The sequence below is a fragment of the Rhodnius prolixus genome, unplaced genomic scaffold (genome assembly GCF_049639745.1).
Source record: "Rhodnius prolixus isolate KJV_2025 unplaced genomic scaffold, Rpr scaffold_1, whole genome shotgun sequence".
NCBI lineage: Eukaryota > Metazoa > Arthropoda > Insecta > Hemiptera > Reduviidae > Rhodnius > Rhodnius prolixus.
In genome coordinates, this window is record NW_027411581.1 from 10,945,777 (window position 1) to 10,965,540 (window position 19,764).

The window sequence follows — 19,764 nt, forward strand, 5'->3', positions numbered from 1 at the left end:
TAGTTTTTCCTTCTTCAACTTGATCAAATTCTTAACCTTCCTTTTTTATTTATTTCTAAATTTATTGCGTCGAGTTAACACACAGATGGAAGTAAGGCAGCTCTTCTAGCTATGGTGGAGTAACTCGTACCTTCCCTCTCCATAAACCAAGACTGTTTGTTAAAAATGATCTGATCCGCAAACTAATTCCTTTGCCCGGCTAATAGAAGTATCCGCTATTCTTTAGCATCAAGAGACCACATATCTGAAATATTTCTCCTTATTGATACATGCAGACAGCATTGAACTTATGAAAATTCCGTTAGTTTTTTTATCTTTTGGTACTTTACCAATCATCGCCCATGTAGAATTGGTTTCTATTGCAGTCAAACATCAGATAAGGTTTATGTTTACCAGTAATTAATTACCAGCTACTTTTGCCTGAGTTAGTACCTCTATTGGTCCTCTCCATCAATAAATTTTGATGTGCACACATTCAATCTCTGAGTATAGTCTCTTATAGCTTTAGTGGGCTGGTTCATTAAGTGACCCAACTCCTCGAAGTTACATCTATAAGAGAAACTAATAAATTTCTAAATTTATTCCATACCTCTGCCTATAGAAACTCGCGCAACCATGTAACAGATAAAAGCGTTTATGGTCAAACAATTAGGAGTTCAGCATTTCTGAAAGCTTCCATAGTATTTCTCCAAAGTATTTGGTACCCAATACTTCAGCTACTTCATTTAAGTTGTAAGAGCGTTGGGAGTCTGAATCAATAATTGTTTGAACTTATTTCTGTGAAGATCAGTGGTCTAAAGTGCGTAGGTGTTTGCAGAATATTACGATATGCGTATTCTGTTATCCATTTTTTGTTTATTTTCAGAATTTTGAAATGTTGGTTTGTTTTTACTGTAAATAATGCGAGTCAGTATAATTTTCCTACAATGTGCTAAATGAACTTTTCCCAAACATTTAAATCAGCGACTTTAAATTATTAAGATTTATTTTCTATCGTTTTCTATCTGCCATTAAAACAGTATTTAGATTGATGAGTAAAATCGCAGAAAACGCTGTGGACCAAGCTCTTTGAACTCTAGGTAATTAGTTATCTGCTCTGGGGATTGGAGTCTCAACAAGTTGGATTTTCGCAAACCCTAAGTCAGTACCGGAAGCAGATAAACTAATCATCTCATTAGTCTCGATCTCATTCATCAGAAAATTCATTGTCATGTTGACTTCCTCTATTCGATGAACTTCTCTGCCAAGTATTGACATTTCTTCCTGTAGGCAGGACCCAACTAGTGGAGTAGCATAATACTTTTTATCTGGGAGAAAGGAGTGATCAAGCTTATGTAAAGTGAAGGTTTTATTATATACTTCCGTGTCACTGTAAATAAGAGTCAAATGTGGAATTAAAATCGGCTGACCAAAAATGCCACTTCACTAATTATTTTTTCAGTATTTTGAGTTTTTTTGTCAAAAACTGCTCCACGATACTAAAAATTAGTAAGTGATTACAAACATATAAATTTAGTTTGAAATAAAGCTCACTTAATTTTATATATTGAATTTTAATTAAAATTAACGAATAATTATTCATAATTATTATTAATTACGTTATTCGAATAATTAATTATTTGATTATAATCAATAAATTTGACAAGGACTGTTCTTTCTTTTTACAATATTGATGATAAGACAAGAAAAAAAAAAAACTAAACATTTTGTCTGGGAAATTTCAATATTTTGACAAGAATCATTGTTGTAGTGTTACAACTATTAACTACTATTATTTAGGATGAAATAGAAATTGCTTTCCTATAGAAACTCGCGCAACCATCTCTCTTGAAATTCAACGGGAAGGTTTGTTATGCTACTTTGTGAGGTCAATATCGAGATAAAAGTTTAACCGATACATAAATGATAAACAAAATTCTATTTTATAAAGCTTTTTTTCAATTATAAATCATCTCTTAAGCTTTCTGGATATATATTACGGGCACGGATGTTTTTATCGGAGGTGCTAGTACCTTTGCTTTCGAAGTTTCAGTTGTGTTTTTTCGATAACTTAATACATTCCTTCTAGGATCATTATGATATTAAGAAGAATCACTTATGTTCTGGATTTAAGCTAACAGGAGATTCATGTTTTGCAGTGATCAAGGGGAAAAGGAATAAATGATTGCCATGCAGAAAGTTTTGAGTTTTAAAAAGTCAAGTTCCTAAATTAAATTTAAATAAATGGTTCGCCCTGATTTGAGATTTCTCATCTAGTAACTCTTTTTCTTAACAATATTTAATATTAAGGAAAATCGTAAAGAATACTGCAGAGAAATTAATGTATTCTACGATGGTAAAGCAATATCGGAATGAGATCTAGAGCATCAATGGGAGGATAGTTGCAACTTCATGATGCACAACTTTGGAGGGTCAATGAATTTAAGATAGGATCGGCTTTCCCTTGATGCGCTTCTTCATATCACGTCGTCTCCTATCTGACGAGCTACACCTTTAATGTCAGAATTTTCAGTTCAAGAAAAATGAATGTAAAAGAAGAGTGCGTAAATACAGACTGAACCAGATTGAAGCGGTCTTAGAAAAAGAGATAAAAATGGCCTAACTCCTCTTATGTGGTTAAAACTGTTGAGAATTGTAATTACACCAATCGAAAGAACATTAAATTTTCTGTAACACCATGCCATTTTTCTCATTATTATAAAAGAAGGTATCTTTTGAGGGTTTAAATTTTAAAATTTGGTATAATTTCATTTCTTTTTTAGTCAGATGCTCTTGTAATACCGTCCTCGACATCTTTAATTTTGTAGTTTGACGTAAAGTCGGTGTGAAAAAAATAGACATTACTTTTCTTTTACTTTTCTTTTACTTTTCTTATAACTTCAATTTTCTCCTTTTAAATATATCTACTCTAAATTTATTTCGAGGATCAAAGTATGACTACAGAGATTTATAAAACAAAAATATTGTAAAAACATTTATTCATAGATGTATAAATACTCGGATTTGTAGATCAGTTGGGCATATCAATAAGTATTTTATACCTCCTAGGAAATAATAATAAGCTAAAAATTATTTGTTCATTTAAACTCCTTGAATAAGATAAATAATGGACAACCCGCTGCATTTATGGGGCACACTACTAAAAGTGGTGCACATTTTTCGACTAGATTGCACATTGAACAATACTGTTGTGGCTTAGACGGTAAGTTCAATGGTTGACATTAATTTTATAGAGTTTTCTTGGCAGCTGTATTTAGCAATTGCCCAAACTTATTCAGCAGTAACCATGTTGAGAATTAATTACAAAATTCCTATAAAAGACACGGCCACAACGGGCATTCAGCGTTTCCGTATCCTTTTCCTCAATTGTCAGACAGTAGTCCTCAAACGTCTAAGATACGTGGACGGCTAATTGAAATGATTCAGTAGAGTAAAACGGAGTCAAATTCTGCAAAACCTTCCAGCAGCACTGAATCCGTGAAACCCAATTTTAATTTTAGTGTCTTATAACCCAACATTAATGTTTTTATCCCGACAGCTGTTATTAAAAAGCAACAACCTAGTGAAACAGAATTTAGAGCACTTAGTATATTCCATTTTGAAAATTATTTACCACTGAAGTGCATAGTTTAACCCAAAGTAACCCACATGTGTTCTAATTTCACCTAGATACCGGTAGCGTTCTCAACAATAATGAACTTTTGTAAAATGACAACTAGTAGGTTTCAAGCTGGAAAGTCAATTAAGGTTAAGCCCAGTTCCTAAGAGCTATCACTGTGTATTCTTAAAATTTTTGATTTTTTTGGTATTCACTTTTAACGAAGCGATTTTTATCTAAAAAGGGAGTTCAGTCTTTTTAGAGAGATGTCCAATCTAGAACAAAACATCTGGCAATTACCCTGCTGTAGAGGTACTCACAGTTTATTCTATGAAGCAATCTAATATTTTTAACATCATACAGAAAGTGATCATTTACCCTGGCCGGGTAAAAATTCGCAAAACTCGAAAATTTCATAGTACATTTAACCCTCGGTAACTGTTCAAAGGAGAGAGAGTCGCAAAAAGGAGCAAACTTAACTATCTCTTTTTTCGTGATGTGCATTTATTAGTATCAAGAAGTTGTAGATCCATTATGAGATTAAGGGCATGCAAAGTTTAAAGAAATCGTTGCAACCGTTTTGCGAAATACTATTTGCGATGTCAAATTTTCTATTACTAATTTCAACCAGAAATATCTGCACTGAGGTCCATTGAGCCCGAAAAGTGGTTTATAGAAAAAAAAAAAAATCCCTATGGAAACTCGAAATAGTAAATTTGTGACACTGCAAAAATTGAAATTATTGATTGTGGTTTAATAACAATTATCTTATGTACCCTTTATGAACGTTTACTTCCAGCGATTTAGTGCGTAAGAAATGTTTGTTAAAGAATCTTGAACTTAGAAATTATTGAAATTTTGAGTTTGCATTAAACTCCTTAACAGGAAACGTTACCAATATTGTTGAAAATATAACTTTTGGGCTAATGACTGGCACTGCCAAACAATGCTCTCTAGAAGCTTTCTAAAAATTATTTTATGTAATGACCAAATAAATTTCATGGTATTTCACCAAACTAATGGATTATACTTAAGTATTGTTAACTTTTTAATGGTAATAAATGTTTGTATTGCAGGACTACCACAAAGTCATTAAACATCCAATGGATTTGGGTACCATTAAGAAACGTTTGGAGAATAATTACTATTGGTGTGGAAAAGAATGTATACAAGACTTTAATACTATGTTTAATAATTGTTATGTATATAATAAACCAGGGGAGGATGTTGTAGTAATGGCACAAACTCTTGAAAAATTATATCTGGCAAAGGTAAAAACAAACTTCAAATATTGCCTTACAATATTTTTGAATTTATTTGGCCACTTCCTCCTTAGTGATCTATTTATGCTTTAGTTCATTTTATTTTTCTCGTTAATTGTAACTCCTAAATGTTTGTAATATATTTAGCTGGAAACTATGCCAAAAGAAGAAATAGAATTGGAACCACCTCCACCAAAAGGTCCTAAGCCTACAAAGAAACCCAGAGTGGGTGCTGTAGGTCGTACCAGTGGTACGAGTGGTAATAGAGGTAGGCCGTCGTCTGGTGGCGGAGAACGGATAAGTGCAACAACAGCACCACCAGTTACAGCTCCTGTTACACCAACACCGGCACCATCTCATTTACCACCTACCATTCCAGGTTCAACTGCAACACCAACTATACCTACTACACATCATAACTCCATACCACCCCAGGTAAAAATAGTCATATTAATCACCAAATCTGTTAATTTATTAATTAGGAATAGATCTAATTTTTTCCTAAATTTAGCAGGTTCCACCTGTTTCTTCAAATTTTGGGACACCTCCAGTAGATCCACTCCTGACTCCAGGTCTGACGCATGGTATGGGTCCTAGAGGTGGTAAAGGGGCTGTTGTACCTCCTAGTACAACTAAAGTCAAAAAAGGTGTCAAAAGAAAGGCCGACATGGCTAATGATAGCCCAGCTGGATTCGATCCGCCATACACTCCAGGCGACTCGAAAGCCGCAAAAGTTGGCACTAGAAGGGAATCTGTGCGACAAATTAAAAAGGTAAAATAATCTGTGTTCAGAGTAATTTGTATGCAATATTATTTAATATTAAGAGAAATATAGAGTAAAGGAGTTATAATAGGTAAGGTAATTAAAACATCTATTGGTGTCGCTAAAGAATCGTTATTTATCATGCAATAAATCTGTTTGGAGTGTTATTATTATATAATAAATTCTTAATCTTAACATGTATAGAAAACTTGATAGCATTCTTTCAGATATGTTACTTTGTGTTTCCCATATAACATACATGAACAATACACTGAATCAATAGTACAATTGTAAAAATACTTTCTTTATGATTCGAAATAATCCATTTAAGTAAAGTGATTTTTAATGATTTTAAGAGAAAATACGCTAGTTCAATTTCCGTTACAAATTCCTGATTAAAACTAGAAACTATCTGAAGATAAACTCGTTTGTTTTCAGCCTCAAAGACAAACTGAAGATGGCATGACATTTGCACAAAGTCCAATGATGCCCTATTCTAGTACCAATTCAAATCAGGTATGATTAAAAATGAACGTTTTTAAACTGTTAAGCTTTTCTCTTTTTTTTTCTTTGACTCACCAGATTTATTTTTCCAGTCTGCGCATGAAAAACCTAAAGAAAAATTGAGTGAAACATTAAAATCATGTAATGAAATTCTTAAAGAATTATTTTCTAAAAAACATTTTAACTATGCCTGGCCATTTTATAAACCGGTTGACGCAGAATGGCTAGGACTTCATGATTACCATGATATTATAAAGAAACCAATGGACCTTGGCACTGTTAAGGTAAAAATAATAATTTTTGTATAAATTACAATTAATTTTCAGACTTTCGTATTATTTACGATTTATTTTTTATTATTTCAGCAAAAAATGGACAATAGAGAATATAAAACAGCATCAGAATTTGCAGCTGATGTAAGATTAATATTCACTAACTGTTACAAGTACAATCCACCCGATCATGACGTTGTTGCAATGGGGAGAAAATTGCAAGATGTTTTTGAAATGAGGTAATAATTCAAATTTAAAATTTTACATTATACTAATTGTTATTTCTGTATGCAAGAATTAAATTTGGTTTACGCAGTCTTACAAGTCTTTGTTCATAATTACATTTAAAAAAAAAACTGCAGTACACATTCTGTATTCTAGAATAAATTTTACGCTAATACAATTAATTAGTACGCTAATACAATTTTACAGCTGAATCGGAAAAATATTTTTTACAGAGTTTGTTTTAGCTAATCAGTATCCTTACTGCTAACTGTCATGCGACTTATAGCAACAAAAGAGCGCGAATTTTAAAGTAGAATCGGTGAAAAAACTGAATAAGTCCAATTTTGAAATATATAGTTTTGTTCTACAAGTTACGGATGTAGCAACAAATTTTAATAAGTAAGAATAGGAATTAATCAAAAAAATACAATTTACCAAAGTATTATAAAATGATCAGTTAGTTGATTTTATTGTTTATTAGACCTTCTCTGTTGTTGTTGCGGTTGTTGTTGTCTATCATCTAGTAAACGTAAATGGCCCTTACTCCGTTGCCTTCACATTTGCTATGTTAAGTTAACATGTACATTTCTATGTACTTTTTACCATTTTTCTTACGCTTTGATGAAAACACCTGCAAGTATTAAAGAGGCCAAAAACGATTTATCAACAGTTGAACAGATAGTTCATAAAAATATCTTGGACATTTTTTTCCCAATTGGATTTCATAAAAAGAAAATGATTCAAATCGACGTTATTGAAACACTGAGTGAAAGGGGCGGAAACAACCACAATCTCTGCACAGATTATATCCACTAATTCTCTTTTATTTTTAAATCTCTTCCCACACTCTCACAAATCACATTAATATTGAATAACACCATTTTTCTTAATATTGAAAGAAAAAGCGTTTCATCTAACCAGTCGTCTATAATGCCATTTATTTATTAATTTTTATAAGTAGTGCATTGAAACTCTTGTGTAAAGAAAATTAGTAAAAGTCTCGGTAATTCATGAAAATGTTTGTGACTTCATCATAGTTAACGCTACTTTTGATGTTGAGTACAAATATTCTAAAAATGTAGGTTTGCAAAAGTACCTGATGATTCACCTACTCCTCCTAGCCAGGAGAAAGATGAAACCTCATCTTCTGGTTCAAGTACAGGTTCATCATCTGATGATAATGATTCTGAAGACGAAAGAGCTGCAAAGTTATTGGTGCTTCAGGAACAAGTAAATTAAATTCAGTTGCTATTGATTTTTTAAAAATTTTAAATTTAAAAACATACATCTTCTTACTTTAAAATATTTTCTTTACGACAGTTAAAAGCAATGCAGGAGCAAATGAGGAAGTTAGTAGAAGAGAGCAGTAATAAGAAAAAGAAGAAGAAAAAAGATGGTTCAGGTTCTGGTGGCAGCGCTTCCTCTAATAAAAAGAATAGAAAATCCCAAGATAGGAGTTTAGGAAGAGTCAACGATAGTTTGGGTGGTGCCGTACAAAATATGCCATTAGCACCAGGCACTGTCGATGTAAAACCTTTAGACTCTTTAAAGGCGCCCGCTGTACCTGGTAAAAATGCTTTAACAGCTACACCCAAGCCCAAAAGTAAAACACCCAGCAGAGTACCTGGTAAAACTTCAAATTCTCAAGGTAAAAGGGTAAAGCCTAATTCAAGAACTAATAATTCTAAGAAGAAGAATGCGGTAATAACGCCTGCATTTGACTCAGAGGATGAAGACAACGCAAAGCCCATGTCCTACGATGAGAAGAGGCAGCTCAGTTTGGATATCAACAAACTTCCTGGTAAATTTGTTTACTATCAACTTATTCATTATTAGTTTTGACTTGCTTTTTAAGTAGTTCTTCCTTATTATAATCTGAGAAGGTTTTCTTACCTGACAAAATAAATCTTATTCGCTTCTAATGTCGCCCAAAATACGAGTACAAAGTTTAGATTAAAGAATTAATATTTGGAGGGAACTTTTAGTTTTTCAATGAAAATATTAAGAAGAGAATTTGCTGAATACAACCAGCGAATAATCTGGTGCGAACATTTTTTTCGAAAAATTCAAGTTACTTACCCTACATTTGCTAAAAACTTCTTAATATATTTACTTCCTTATTAAGATTGTATATGTAATGGTGTTTGAGGAGATGTTGGTTGTAGATGTTGATGGATAAATAACACCTTGTATTGGTATAAGATATTATATATGTATTTGACTGACTGCCAAGGACTGTATACTTTACACTACAAGAACAGAACAGACTGACTGACGTGGCTAAAACGATGTGTACAATTAAAGTGCAAGACTTTGAACAGAATCCCTTTTTGACTTTCCTCTCGTTTTTATATACATTCGCCGAGCCTCCCCCTTCTCTGTGTGCCGCGGGGGCTGTCTCTCTCTGGCTAGAGTGGGTGAGTGGTGGGGTTTCACTACCCTTACATATAGTTAGTAAAACTACAAGGGGAAAGCTTCTGTCCACTCTTCCCCATGAAAATAAGAAACTCTGTGGGAACCCTTTCGTGAAAAAAAGGAAAAATCTATTCAATTAATCATACTTTCGGGTAAATAATTTTCTTTAAATTCTGAATTTAGCAAAACATTTAGTCGTCTTTGATGAATAAAGTGGAAAAAAAAAATATTTCGATAAAAATTCCAATTCTGAATGGGAAAAAGATTATTCACCGAAAATAACGCGGGAGGCTTACGTATTCTCTATAACTCAGAGGAGGAAAAATCGCTGAAAGTTCTAATTCTATATTTCTCTTAAGAGACCCCAAAGCAGCAGATTTGTATCTTTACGAGTTGGGAAACCTCCTTTATATTCTCCCTCTCGTTCTTTTATCAATTCCTGTTCTGACCAAGGTTCAGTTTCTATTGCGTTCTTACACCATCTCCTCTGTTTTTTAATTTTAATTTTTTTATTTTAAATAGATTGTAAGAAAAACGCTGATTCATCTACTTTTCTTTTTATCATATATGTATTTCAAAGTTGAATTGGTTTGTTTTAATTTTTTGTGTGTTTTACTTATAGGTGATAAGTTGGGCAAAGTTGTACACATTATACAAACTAGAGAGCCGTCACTAAGAGATTCAAATCCTGACGAAATCGAAATAGATTTTGAAACATTGAAGCCGTCAACGCTGAGGGAGCTGGAATCCTATGTTGCATCCTGCCTCAGGAAAAAGCCACGTAAGCCATACTGTAAGTTGGTGGTTGGCTTGTTATGTGCTGGCATATCTACGCAATTTTTACTCCCACAAATGATATGTTTGTTACTTGATTTAAAAATAAGTTGTTAAAAATAATATTGACGACTAGTTTATTTAATTTATTGTAACAGTTAACAGATTTGCTACGTTTTTATTTTTGTTTTTTTAAAGAAAGATTTTAAATTTGAAAAATATATTTGCAATATTTAGTAACAAATATTAGATTGAAATAATTTCATCTTTAATGATTCATACCCTTAGCAATAAAAGTGTATAATTAATTATTACTATAAGTAAACAATAAAAATTGATCAGAGATATGCCACATCAGCTTCTTGGAGTTTGATGTTTCCAAAGGGTTCATGAATGAAGTAAGGTGGTTGTACTTTTTCTTTTATTTTTTTCATTCATTTTTCTTCTTATGGTTATTGGGTGTATGGGTGAGAGTGACTGAGCTTGTACATACTTAAATGTATATATTTAAATATATATATATATGTTCATCTATTTGCAGATTTTCTTTCTCGACTTGTAGCTGTAACATTTGAATTTTCAGTAACGTTTCTTAGTGATTGTAACATAAATTAGTTACTTTATAAATTTCTCACTTGCGTGAAAAAATAATAGCACTAAAAAAAATTAAAATAAGTATATTTTCTATTTTGCCCGTTTCATTTTGATAGTTGTGTTTACAAATACTAATTGTTTTTGTCTTTGAAAATATTTCAAATTTAAGATACTCGTAATTGTGAAGACTTCAGGGTTTTGGTTGTAAAGAGAATAGAAGGCAGAGTAAAAAAAAAAAACTAAAAAATTAAAATTAATATTAAAAAGTTAAAATAATGTCTTTAACAGTTTAAATTGTGTAACCGAGTGGCTTAACATTCGGCACCAAGAGATTTCAGTTAGCAGCTTAGGGCTTAATTAACATTCATTTTTTGAGTTAGTTTGGCGTATCAGTTTAAAATTCACGATCAAATGTTCTAATCATTCTTACGTAAAATGATATTGTCACATATTATTGTGTAATGTGCAAAATTTCTGTACTATATGGAACATTTATCGTGAATTCTGCATATCACACAATAACTTGATGTAACGTGATTTCTAAATACATTCTTTAAAGAGTGTACCTAATGTACAATATATATTGTTGTTACCTACTGTAGATGTTGCGGTGTATGTCTTGTCCCCTTGGTACCACGAATGCCTTTAGAAAGTATTACAAGTACAAAATGAAATATTAGTTAAATACTGCACTAATCATTAATCATTCGTAGAAAACCTATTTCTTATTTATGAGTACTTTTAACAATTTTTATTGAGCAATTACTTGCTGACTTGGTTCATTACAATCCACTCGTATGCTTCCGTATGTTAACATACCTTATCCAACAGCACCTAGTCTATGAAATAATCTGGCACTTAAAGACCTACAACAAACCTTTTATGTCGCAATGCATTTGGCTTTTCAAATTTACAGCTTTAAATCAAATACTCTTATTCAGGATACTTAGGGAATCTAACATATATCTAGAATTCATCCTTATGACTTGTTGCAGAGAATATGTTGCTTTATAGTATTTTTTTTTAGTACTTGGAGAGATGTAGTTATTTTCAACTTTAGTTATGCATAAAGTCGATATTTAGTTCAGTTTTAGATAGATTTGGACGTTTTTAGATCCTTCCTATGTTTTGAAAGCTGTACAGCATCTCTTCTCCTACTAAAAACTATGACTCCCAGGTTATGTCGTTAGTGTATTATAAATTAAATTACGTCATTTGATTCTAAAGATTCATTGCTCTCGCTTAATCAAACAAGTTCTTTTTAGTATTTGGACTTAAGTAAATTGTTTCTTTATTGATTGACACTCTATCTGTGCCATATTATTATTATTTCCTGTATCAAGGATTGGAAAAAACTATCATTCGAAGTGATTCTGATTACGATAAAAGTGTTCTAGTTGTATATATTTCTAACAAAAGTAACTGTAAACTTTATGTAGATTTTAACTTCCAAGCACATTGTTCTCTCCCAGTTTCAAAAATAGTAAGTTATTTTAATGCTTTTCTTTCATTCTTTCAAAATATTATCTAAATACCACTTCCGAAAAAATAAACTTGAATTATGAATTATTTTTCGAACAGAGCAACGTTACACCGCGTTTTGCGTTGTGATGAACGCCCTGACTATAGAATTTATAATTTCTTAAGAGGGTTTAATAAGTGTTTAAAGCATAATTTAAATTTATTTCATTTACTTATTTCATTCTCAGTTTATTTAATACTTTAGACTAATTTTCAGCTTTTAGAACGGTTGCCGCATAAACTGCTAGCTAATAGAAATTCAACTTTCCTCGCAACTTCTGGTTTTCGTTGTAATTCTTTGGAAATTTAATTAATTAACAATTCAAATTACTTAAAATAATATTAAATAAAGATTGATTAAAATTATTTTTGAAGTTTATACTTCTCTTGTATGAGAATAAAGTAGTTTTTTCTTATGCATGTAAAGACAGTCTAAAATTTAGCACATTTAGTGACCAGTAAATTTCTTCTGTTATTATTCCCTTATATCAGATTGATATTTCGTTCTTTTTTGCACTTTTATTCCTGTTTTGGTGCGGATCCAGAGGGGGTTAAAGCTTCACCCCCTACTGGACCAGTTTTTTTGGTTTGTTCGTTAAAAAAAAAAACCTTGTGATGGTAAAAAGTACGTTTATCTTCCATACATTCTTAATTTAAATACCCAAAACACCCATCACCACGTCTTTCTACTTCAAAGTAAAAGGAAGATTCAGACAATAAAACTAAGAGAATTTGCCACATTTATATTTTCGATTAAATTATGTGCTTTATTCAGTCTCCTAATTCTCTTTACTTCTTTAATGAAACTTTTCAGGCTACCTTGCACTTATCTTCAGACTACCTTGCACTTATCTTCAGACTACAATATATAAAAAATAAAATAAAAACTATTCTTGCAATTAACAAGAAGTACGTAATTACTACGTTCTATTATACTTTATACGTTCACTATTGTATACGATTTATTGGGTGGCCTAATGCCAAAATTATTGCTACAATAATTTGTTTTTCGCATGTTGTTTAATGGATTAAACTGCTTCAAATCACATACTCAGATATTATCTGAGGATTCGCTAAACGGTAATCCTATTACACATCTGTTACTATTTTCCAGCTAAATTTGTTCTTCTACATCTATATCTTCGTTTTCTTGTCATTGATAATCTTTAGGATCATGAGCTCTAAATTATTGTTTCTGAAATACAATAATAGGCAGATTTTTTACTTTATATTTTTATTTATGGACATATTTTGTTTAATAAAATATTTATCATTTTTTTTTTTTGCGCATCAACAGCTGAGGTTATTAGCGCCCGGAGCTTTTTCCAGTGCACTGCCGGCCTCCGGACAGTGTTCTCTCGTTACAGACAACACTGTCCATCACCGGACAGCTGTAAGTGAGCTGTAAGAAGCTCCTAGGAAGAGAAAATCTAAGGGTCAGCTGCTGGATTCGAACCCGGGACCTCCGCGTGGGAGTCCAGTATGCTAACCTCATAGCTAATCCCTTCCCCTTATCATTGTTGTTATCATTGTTGGTAGATTCGTGTAGTAGGGCTCATGGTTGGTTTTATTGACTTTTATATATTTTGAATATAATACATTATCTGGACAATCAAGTTACTTGAAATCGATAAACATGTAGTTGGGTCCTTAAGTGCTGGATAATGTTTTGATTCTTTGTTTTATTGTTTCCGAACGATTTTAGAATTTCTTAGATTCACTTATTTAGTCAGCAGGCTAGTAAGTGACAGAAATAGTGGTTATCAAATTTTCTACACCATCTGATGAATCAACCTCTAATGATAAATGATAATCCGAAACCTCAGAAACAATGAAAACATTCGTGCCACGACGTTTAAACTATGTTTCTTGCAAAACTAGTCCTGCATCCAACAGGATTTCTTTTAAAAGTATTCAAATCAAAGAAATGCTTCTTTAACTTCGTTACACTATAAAGTCGATTTTTAATTAAAATTAGATAAGATTCTGGACTTCAAGCATTAAGTTTTAAAATCCGTTTATCATTGTTCTCTTTTAAGATTACAGAAACTCAGATTGTGACTACCAGGTTTTGCAGGGAATGTCGATAGTGCAGTATAAATTAAGTTAGTGATTAGTTTCCAAAGAATTTTTCACCTCGTTTAAATAAAGTTAGTTCTTTTTTTTTGGACTCAAGTACAGATACAGCGCGAGAAAAACCGTATGAATTAATTTACTTAATAAAAAGATTTATTTGAGTTATTATTTTTAATTCTATTCTTGCTTTTTACTAAGACTTATTGTTGAAAAGGATCCTAATCTATATTGAATATATAATTTGACTCAACGTATAATTGTCCGTCCTACCTTTTTTGGCTTTAAAATTGCGAAGGGTCCACCCTACACCTCTGGCAGTAACTCTAATTAGTGTTTTGGCTGGCTGTTTTTATTTTTTTAATAACCATGTTTAGTTACAGGTAATTGTCATAATGCTTAAATGTTTGTTGTAGTGTGAATAGTACTATCTTTTAAAGAAGCTTTTTCAAGCTTTTACGAGCAAGTAGTATTTAATGCACATGTTTGTTTTCATATTAATTTCATCACTTAATTTTTTATTTTTATTTTTTGATAATAATTGTGAGTTTTTTTTTTTTAATTTAACTATTCAACTTTAAAATTTAGCACTTGCTGTTTTTTGTTTTACATTTAGAAGCTCCTTACACATTTTTGATTATTTTTTTAAATCAGTTAAAATTTAATTAAAAACTATGAATTTGCAAAAAAATGTAAATATTCAAAATGATTAGCCATTTAATTTAAATTGCAGATAAAAAAGTTTCAACTAAATTAAAGGACGAAGCGATGGCAGAGAAAAAGCAAGAATTAGAAAAGCGGCTTCAGGATGTGTCTGGCCAGCTGGGTGGTTCTACGAAAAAACAGACCAAAAAAGGTGGGCTCCTTATTTTGAACATTCTTCTGCTAAGAGAACTAATTGTTATTAATGAAAACTAATCGTAGCACTTTCCGTATAGGTTTTTTAATATTCCAGAATCATTGTTTGCTTTATGTAGTTAGTATTCTCTCTTTCATTTTTTATAGTACTTTCTCTTTCAGTTTTTATACTTACTCGTTCCTTAGTAATTATTAGGATTGGGTCAATTTTCAGAAAATTAGTTTCCCACAGGACTATAAGTTCAGAAATTCCGTGAATTAAAAAGAGTTTTTGATGGATTGTGTGTTTTCTACCAAATGTGCACTCGCGAACGTGCGCTTTGATGATTCTAGTTGCAATTTTAGTGATGAACCTGTTAGATTTTGTTACGTTGTAGTTAAAAGCATCATATTAATTTTTGTTTTTTTGTATAAATTCTCTATTCTCTAAATTCTCTCTCTACGGAGGAAAGTGAAAAGTTCTTAACTGCAAGTAAAAGAATAAGTTCTTTAGTACTAAAATGTTATTTTTCTTGGCAATCCTCTTTTAGCCCTCTCACTGGGTAAATTGGTTTTTAGATGAATATCTATCGCTAAAATGCGATTCTGGAAGGTGTACCCTTTCCGCAGATGAAATCGACTTCCTTTTTTTGGTTGCAGAGCTATCGGCTAACTTACCAGCCAATTGCCTTGATTACTGTTCCGTTTCTGGAGAAGTGGAGGTTGAAACTGAGAATTATTATTGAATAAACCAAACACTGTTGCGAAATTCGTTTCTAGGCTGCATTAAATAAAAGCGGTATCCAACTTGTAAGCTGTTATTAGTAATTCTCAGTGAAAAGTGGAACGCACTCTTTCTTGTACCAATTACCTATGTCACATACTTTTGACTGATGATCGTTCAGTATTTTATTGTGGCGGTTCTTTTCGATGTTCACATATTTGGCTGTTACTTTGAGCTGTCCTTCACTTGGGCCATTATCAAAATAAATACGTCCACATTTAAATTCTCCATCATCCATTTCTTCAATGTTGAAAATAAAAATGCGTCAGGCTCCTTATAAACAATCATTTTAAATGTATTCTGTTCGCTTTAACTAGTCAACTTTGCGGAGATTTTATGAAAACTCGTACCTTTCAGTCTATTTTAACGATATTTCAATACATCTACTATAAAAAGACTTGTAAAGATCTGTTTTGGTTCTTTATTGCAGTATGCTAACATAACAGAAACAAAATTCTTTAGATGTAATGAGAGCAGTGTTGATAGCGGTCACTATCTCTGTAACCGCTGATAATTTGTCAACTTGTCTCTGTAAAATTAAGATACCTAGATTTCCTTGAGGAAAAGTAGTGGATGCTTTTTGTGTATTTGGCTTTCTGTGTAAGCTCTTTAAACTGCTGAGAGTAACGCAATATTAATCGTAGGTTGGTCCACTTTGTAGCATACATGAACTTCTGTGACGAACGTGAATGTTGTCTCATAATTTGTACTAATTGTTTGTTCTACTTTTTTTTTCCAACGCTTTATGTTTGCTGAGAGTTATTTAAAATTTAAAATTATAGAAGGTTTGATTGTAATGATCTTGTTATCTATGAGCATAAAGAAAAATTAGATTTGTTTTTTTGTTGAAGGAAAATAAGTTATTAAATCAAAAAAATTTATTAAAACAGGCGGCCCATCTTCAAGGCTAACAGCTTCAAGTTCGTCTAGTTCGGATTCGGACTCAAGCAGCTCAAGCCTTTCCAGTAGTTCCTCAGATACATCTGATAGTGAAGCAGGTAAGAAAATTAATACTTTTTATAAATAATTGCATTTTTTTAATGTTTTCAGGAAGGAATAGGTGGTACTTCTTAGGGAAGCGGTTATTTTAAACGCCCAAGTTGCCTTTTTACAATAAAAGTACAATTCATATCTTAAATTAGAGATTATTAACAACCCATAGAATGTATGTAATAGTCTCTTTAGGTAATTTAGGCAATTTCAGGTCGGTAAAGAACTAAATACATTATTCTCATTTTCCCTGTTCTGATTTATATGAAATTGACCTCTTTTTTTAAGGTAAAAAATAATTACTTACAGCAGTAGTTACACAAACATTTTCTGACGGCATCCACTATTCATGAGAAAAATTTTTAGCTAAACTTTCTGATGATTTGGTTATTTTTTTTTTTTTAAATATGTCGCTATATTCGTAAATACAAATTGCAAGCAACAAAAAGCAGTCATAAATAAATTTTACATTATTTGCCAAAACTTTGTTTACGCAACTTGTTATAAGAAAGGTATGACATTTGTGAGGAATGTGGTGATTTATATATTATAGATTATAACAATTAAGGGTTAAAGTTGCTGTTAAATCTTCTAAGAACTATAAATTCTCAGATTTGTTGTCTACTTAAGCAGAAAATCTAAGAATTTTAGCAATTCTCCAGCATTGGCTCACAAAAATATTAATCTAAGTCATAATAAGAATTAACTCCTTTATCATCAAGGTGGGTTCATATTGATTATTCACAATATAGTAATAAACATGTTGAAACATGTTTAAATATTAGGCTGGTTGGCTATTGTTTAGAAAATCAGGAAGATTAGGTAAAGATTGTGACTTTAAGAAGGGGGCTTGATAAGAAGACTCTACATAAGTTGTAAAAATAAAAAGGGGTATTCAAGAAGTAGTTCGCGGAAGAGAATGAAAGGAAGTGAAGTTTTAATTGTGAATTAAACGGAAATCAAACAAGATAAATTGTGCAAATGTTTGGTACGAGCTAAAACGAAATAGTTACTGGTTTGAACATTTTGATTCATAACGCTTTATAAAAAGAGGAAATAAAATTCTTCATATTAAATTAATTAACTAATCTCTAAAGATGGTTGGAATAGTTTGATTGTAAGAATAAAGTGCATGTTACGATGGAAAAAAGCAAGCTATCAAACTTTAAGGCTCCACCATCTTTACAACTTTTTTTTTTTTTTTTTCAAGGGCAAGAGAAGTTTAGAAGATTTTATTTGGTGGAGGAAGGGATTCTAATATTTTAAAGGGGGTTCTGGAGAGGGAGGTTTAGTTTAAGCGGTCATTCAAAAGTTCTATTTCTACTTAGCACAGGTTTGCTCACCTGTTGAAAATGAATTTTATATTATTTACCATAAGTTTGTTCACGCAATCTGAGTTTTGTAGAAGGCATTTGGGAGAAATATATGAAAGAAACCAATAAGTTTGAAAAAGATTTGTCATTACAACCTTGGAAACTTTGAAATAGAAACGTTTGCGCAAGAACAATGTTTTTCTTTCAGAAATAATGTACGTGTATATTTATTTTATAGAAGTAGTGGTTCTTCTTATGAATTTGAATTTAGTAAAACCTTCCCCATTAAAATTTAGATATTAGTAGAATTATTACTTCGATCCCATTTCCATCCAAGTTGAGTGTGAGTTACGGTACTGGAAAGTCAACACAAATTTAAAAGATTCAAAAAGCATTCAGAGCTTATCTTATTCGCCCCACATATGAAATTATTTGGGATCCTGGTGCACTAATTTGTAAACATATTTGATCGATTATAATTTACGGCATAATTAGTTGGTTATAGCATAATTACAATCGATTTATTTAATGGTTCTCGGCTGCAGGTCATTAGCGCCCATAATAATACTTTCCTTCTCTCTTTCTATGGCTACCGAAACTGGGACGCACAAGCAATACGTACTGGCGTCCACAATACACAACACCTTGCTTTTCTACTTAATTTATAGAAGTATTCGACGAGAAGGACAATGGAATATGCAATCTAATATTTAGAATGATGAAGGTTTTTGTGGTATTTTAAGATCCATTAAATTAACTGAGAAATTTTTTGAAAACATTTTCGAAGTACGAGTATAGAAGCAATACTTGAAAATGAATAATTGGGGATAATCGATCGCTTTGCTTATACGATTGTAATAAGTTTCATTTATTCCAAAATAATGCTAATGTTCACAAATATTTGATTAATTTTATTATTATTATTTTTCCTTTTTAATGATTAAGGCGCGTCAACATCTAAGGTTATTATTATTATTATTATTTTTTTTATTTTTTAAATCTTAAAACCTGAAATCCAGCAATTATAATGGGTGTAGGACTAGAGTTGAATGTACTTAGTCGCGAATATTGTTCGCTGAAGTTTTTGATTGGTTCATGCTTAATTCATTCGTTTCATTACTCATTCGTTCACTTCATTTCATTTCGTTCGTTTGATCTGCAAAAAAGAAAATAATTTTCTTCGAGTAATAAACCTCAATACAATGATGATACATTATTAATCGTGATAAGTTTTTTTTTTTTTTTTGCCGTAATCAGTCTCTAATTAACTGTTTACATTGCTTCTCCTGTGTAAAAAAAAATAATCTCGTTTTTGGTCAATTAAAAAACCGCTAGTCTTGAATGCTTTTTTTACTCTATTGTTTTTTTTTTTTTTAAACTATTATTATTATTATTAATGAAACACGTTATGTGTTCGGAATTCAGGCTATTATGATTGACTGACACCCATTCCTCTTGGAATTTGAATTCCTATGTTTCTGCACTTAATTTAAATTCCAATAAGTGCGAAGAAAATTGGTCATCTTCCTCATCGGTTTAAAATAGAATCCTATTAAAAAAAAAAAATAAATAAATAATAATGATAATGTTTGAAAATCCTCAGCTGAGATTAGGATTAATATCGTGCCATGCCAGGAAAGAGTGCTCTGGATTCCCACGCGGAGATCCAGGATACGAATCCATCGCACTGCCCTTAGACTTTCTCTTCCAGGAAGCTTCTTACAGCTCAATATCTGATGATAAACAACATCATCTGTAATAAAAGATGTTGATGCATCTAAAAATAAAAAATATATTTAGGTGGTATTTTATTATCGAGTAACTTCTTAAGAAAGGTGT

At 31.6% G+C, this 19,764-nt stretch overlaps 1 protein-coding gene across 16 annotated transcripts in view; it reads left to right on the top strand.

The window, feature by feature from the left end:
• The window catches only part of LOC141446317 (bromodomain-containing protein 2-like), a 45,486-nt gene that overhangs the window by 6,462 nt on the left and 19,260 nt on the right, over positions 1-19,764 (top strand). For 10 of the 16 annotated variants that reach the window (XM_074112891.1, XM_074112883.1, XM_074112886.1 and 7 more), the window contains 11 exons: positions 4,675-4,869; positions 5,008-5,295; positions 5,372-5,632; positions 6,062-6,139; positions 6,220-6,411; positions 6,493-6,638; positions 7,707-7,854; positions 7,945-8,425; positions 9,662-9,832; positions 14,735-14,857; positions 16,513-16,620. In XM_074112891.1, coding sequence (XP_073968992.1) covers positions 4,675-4,869; positions 5,008-5,295; positions 5,372-5,632; positions 6,062-6,139; positions 6,220-6,411; positions 6,493-6,638; positions 7,707-7,854; positions 7,945-8,425; positions 9,662-9,832; positions 14,735-14,857; positions 16,513-16,620 — 2,191 coding nt within the window. Of the gene's footprint in view, positions 1-1,269; positions 1,489-4,674; positions 4,870-5,007; positions 5,296-5,371; positions 5,633-6,061; positions 6,140-6,219; positions 6,412-6,492; positions 6,639-7,706; positions 7,855-7,944; positions 8,426-9,661; positions 9,833-14,734; positions 14,858-16,512; positions 16,621-19,764 lie in introns of all 16 variants that reach the window. The other 6 variants (XM_074112892.1, XM_074112889.1, XM_074112888.1 and 3 more) reach the window with 4 other exon arrangements.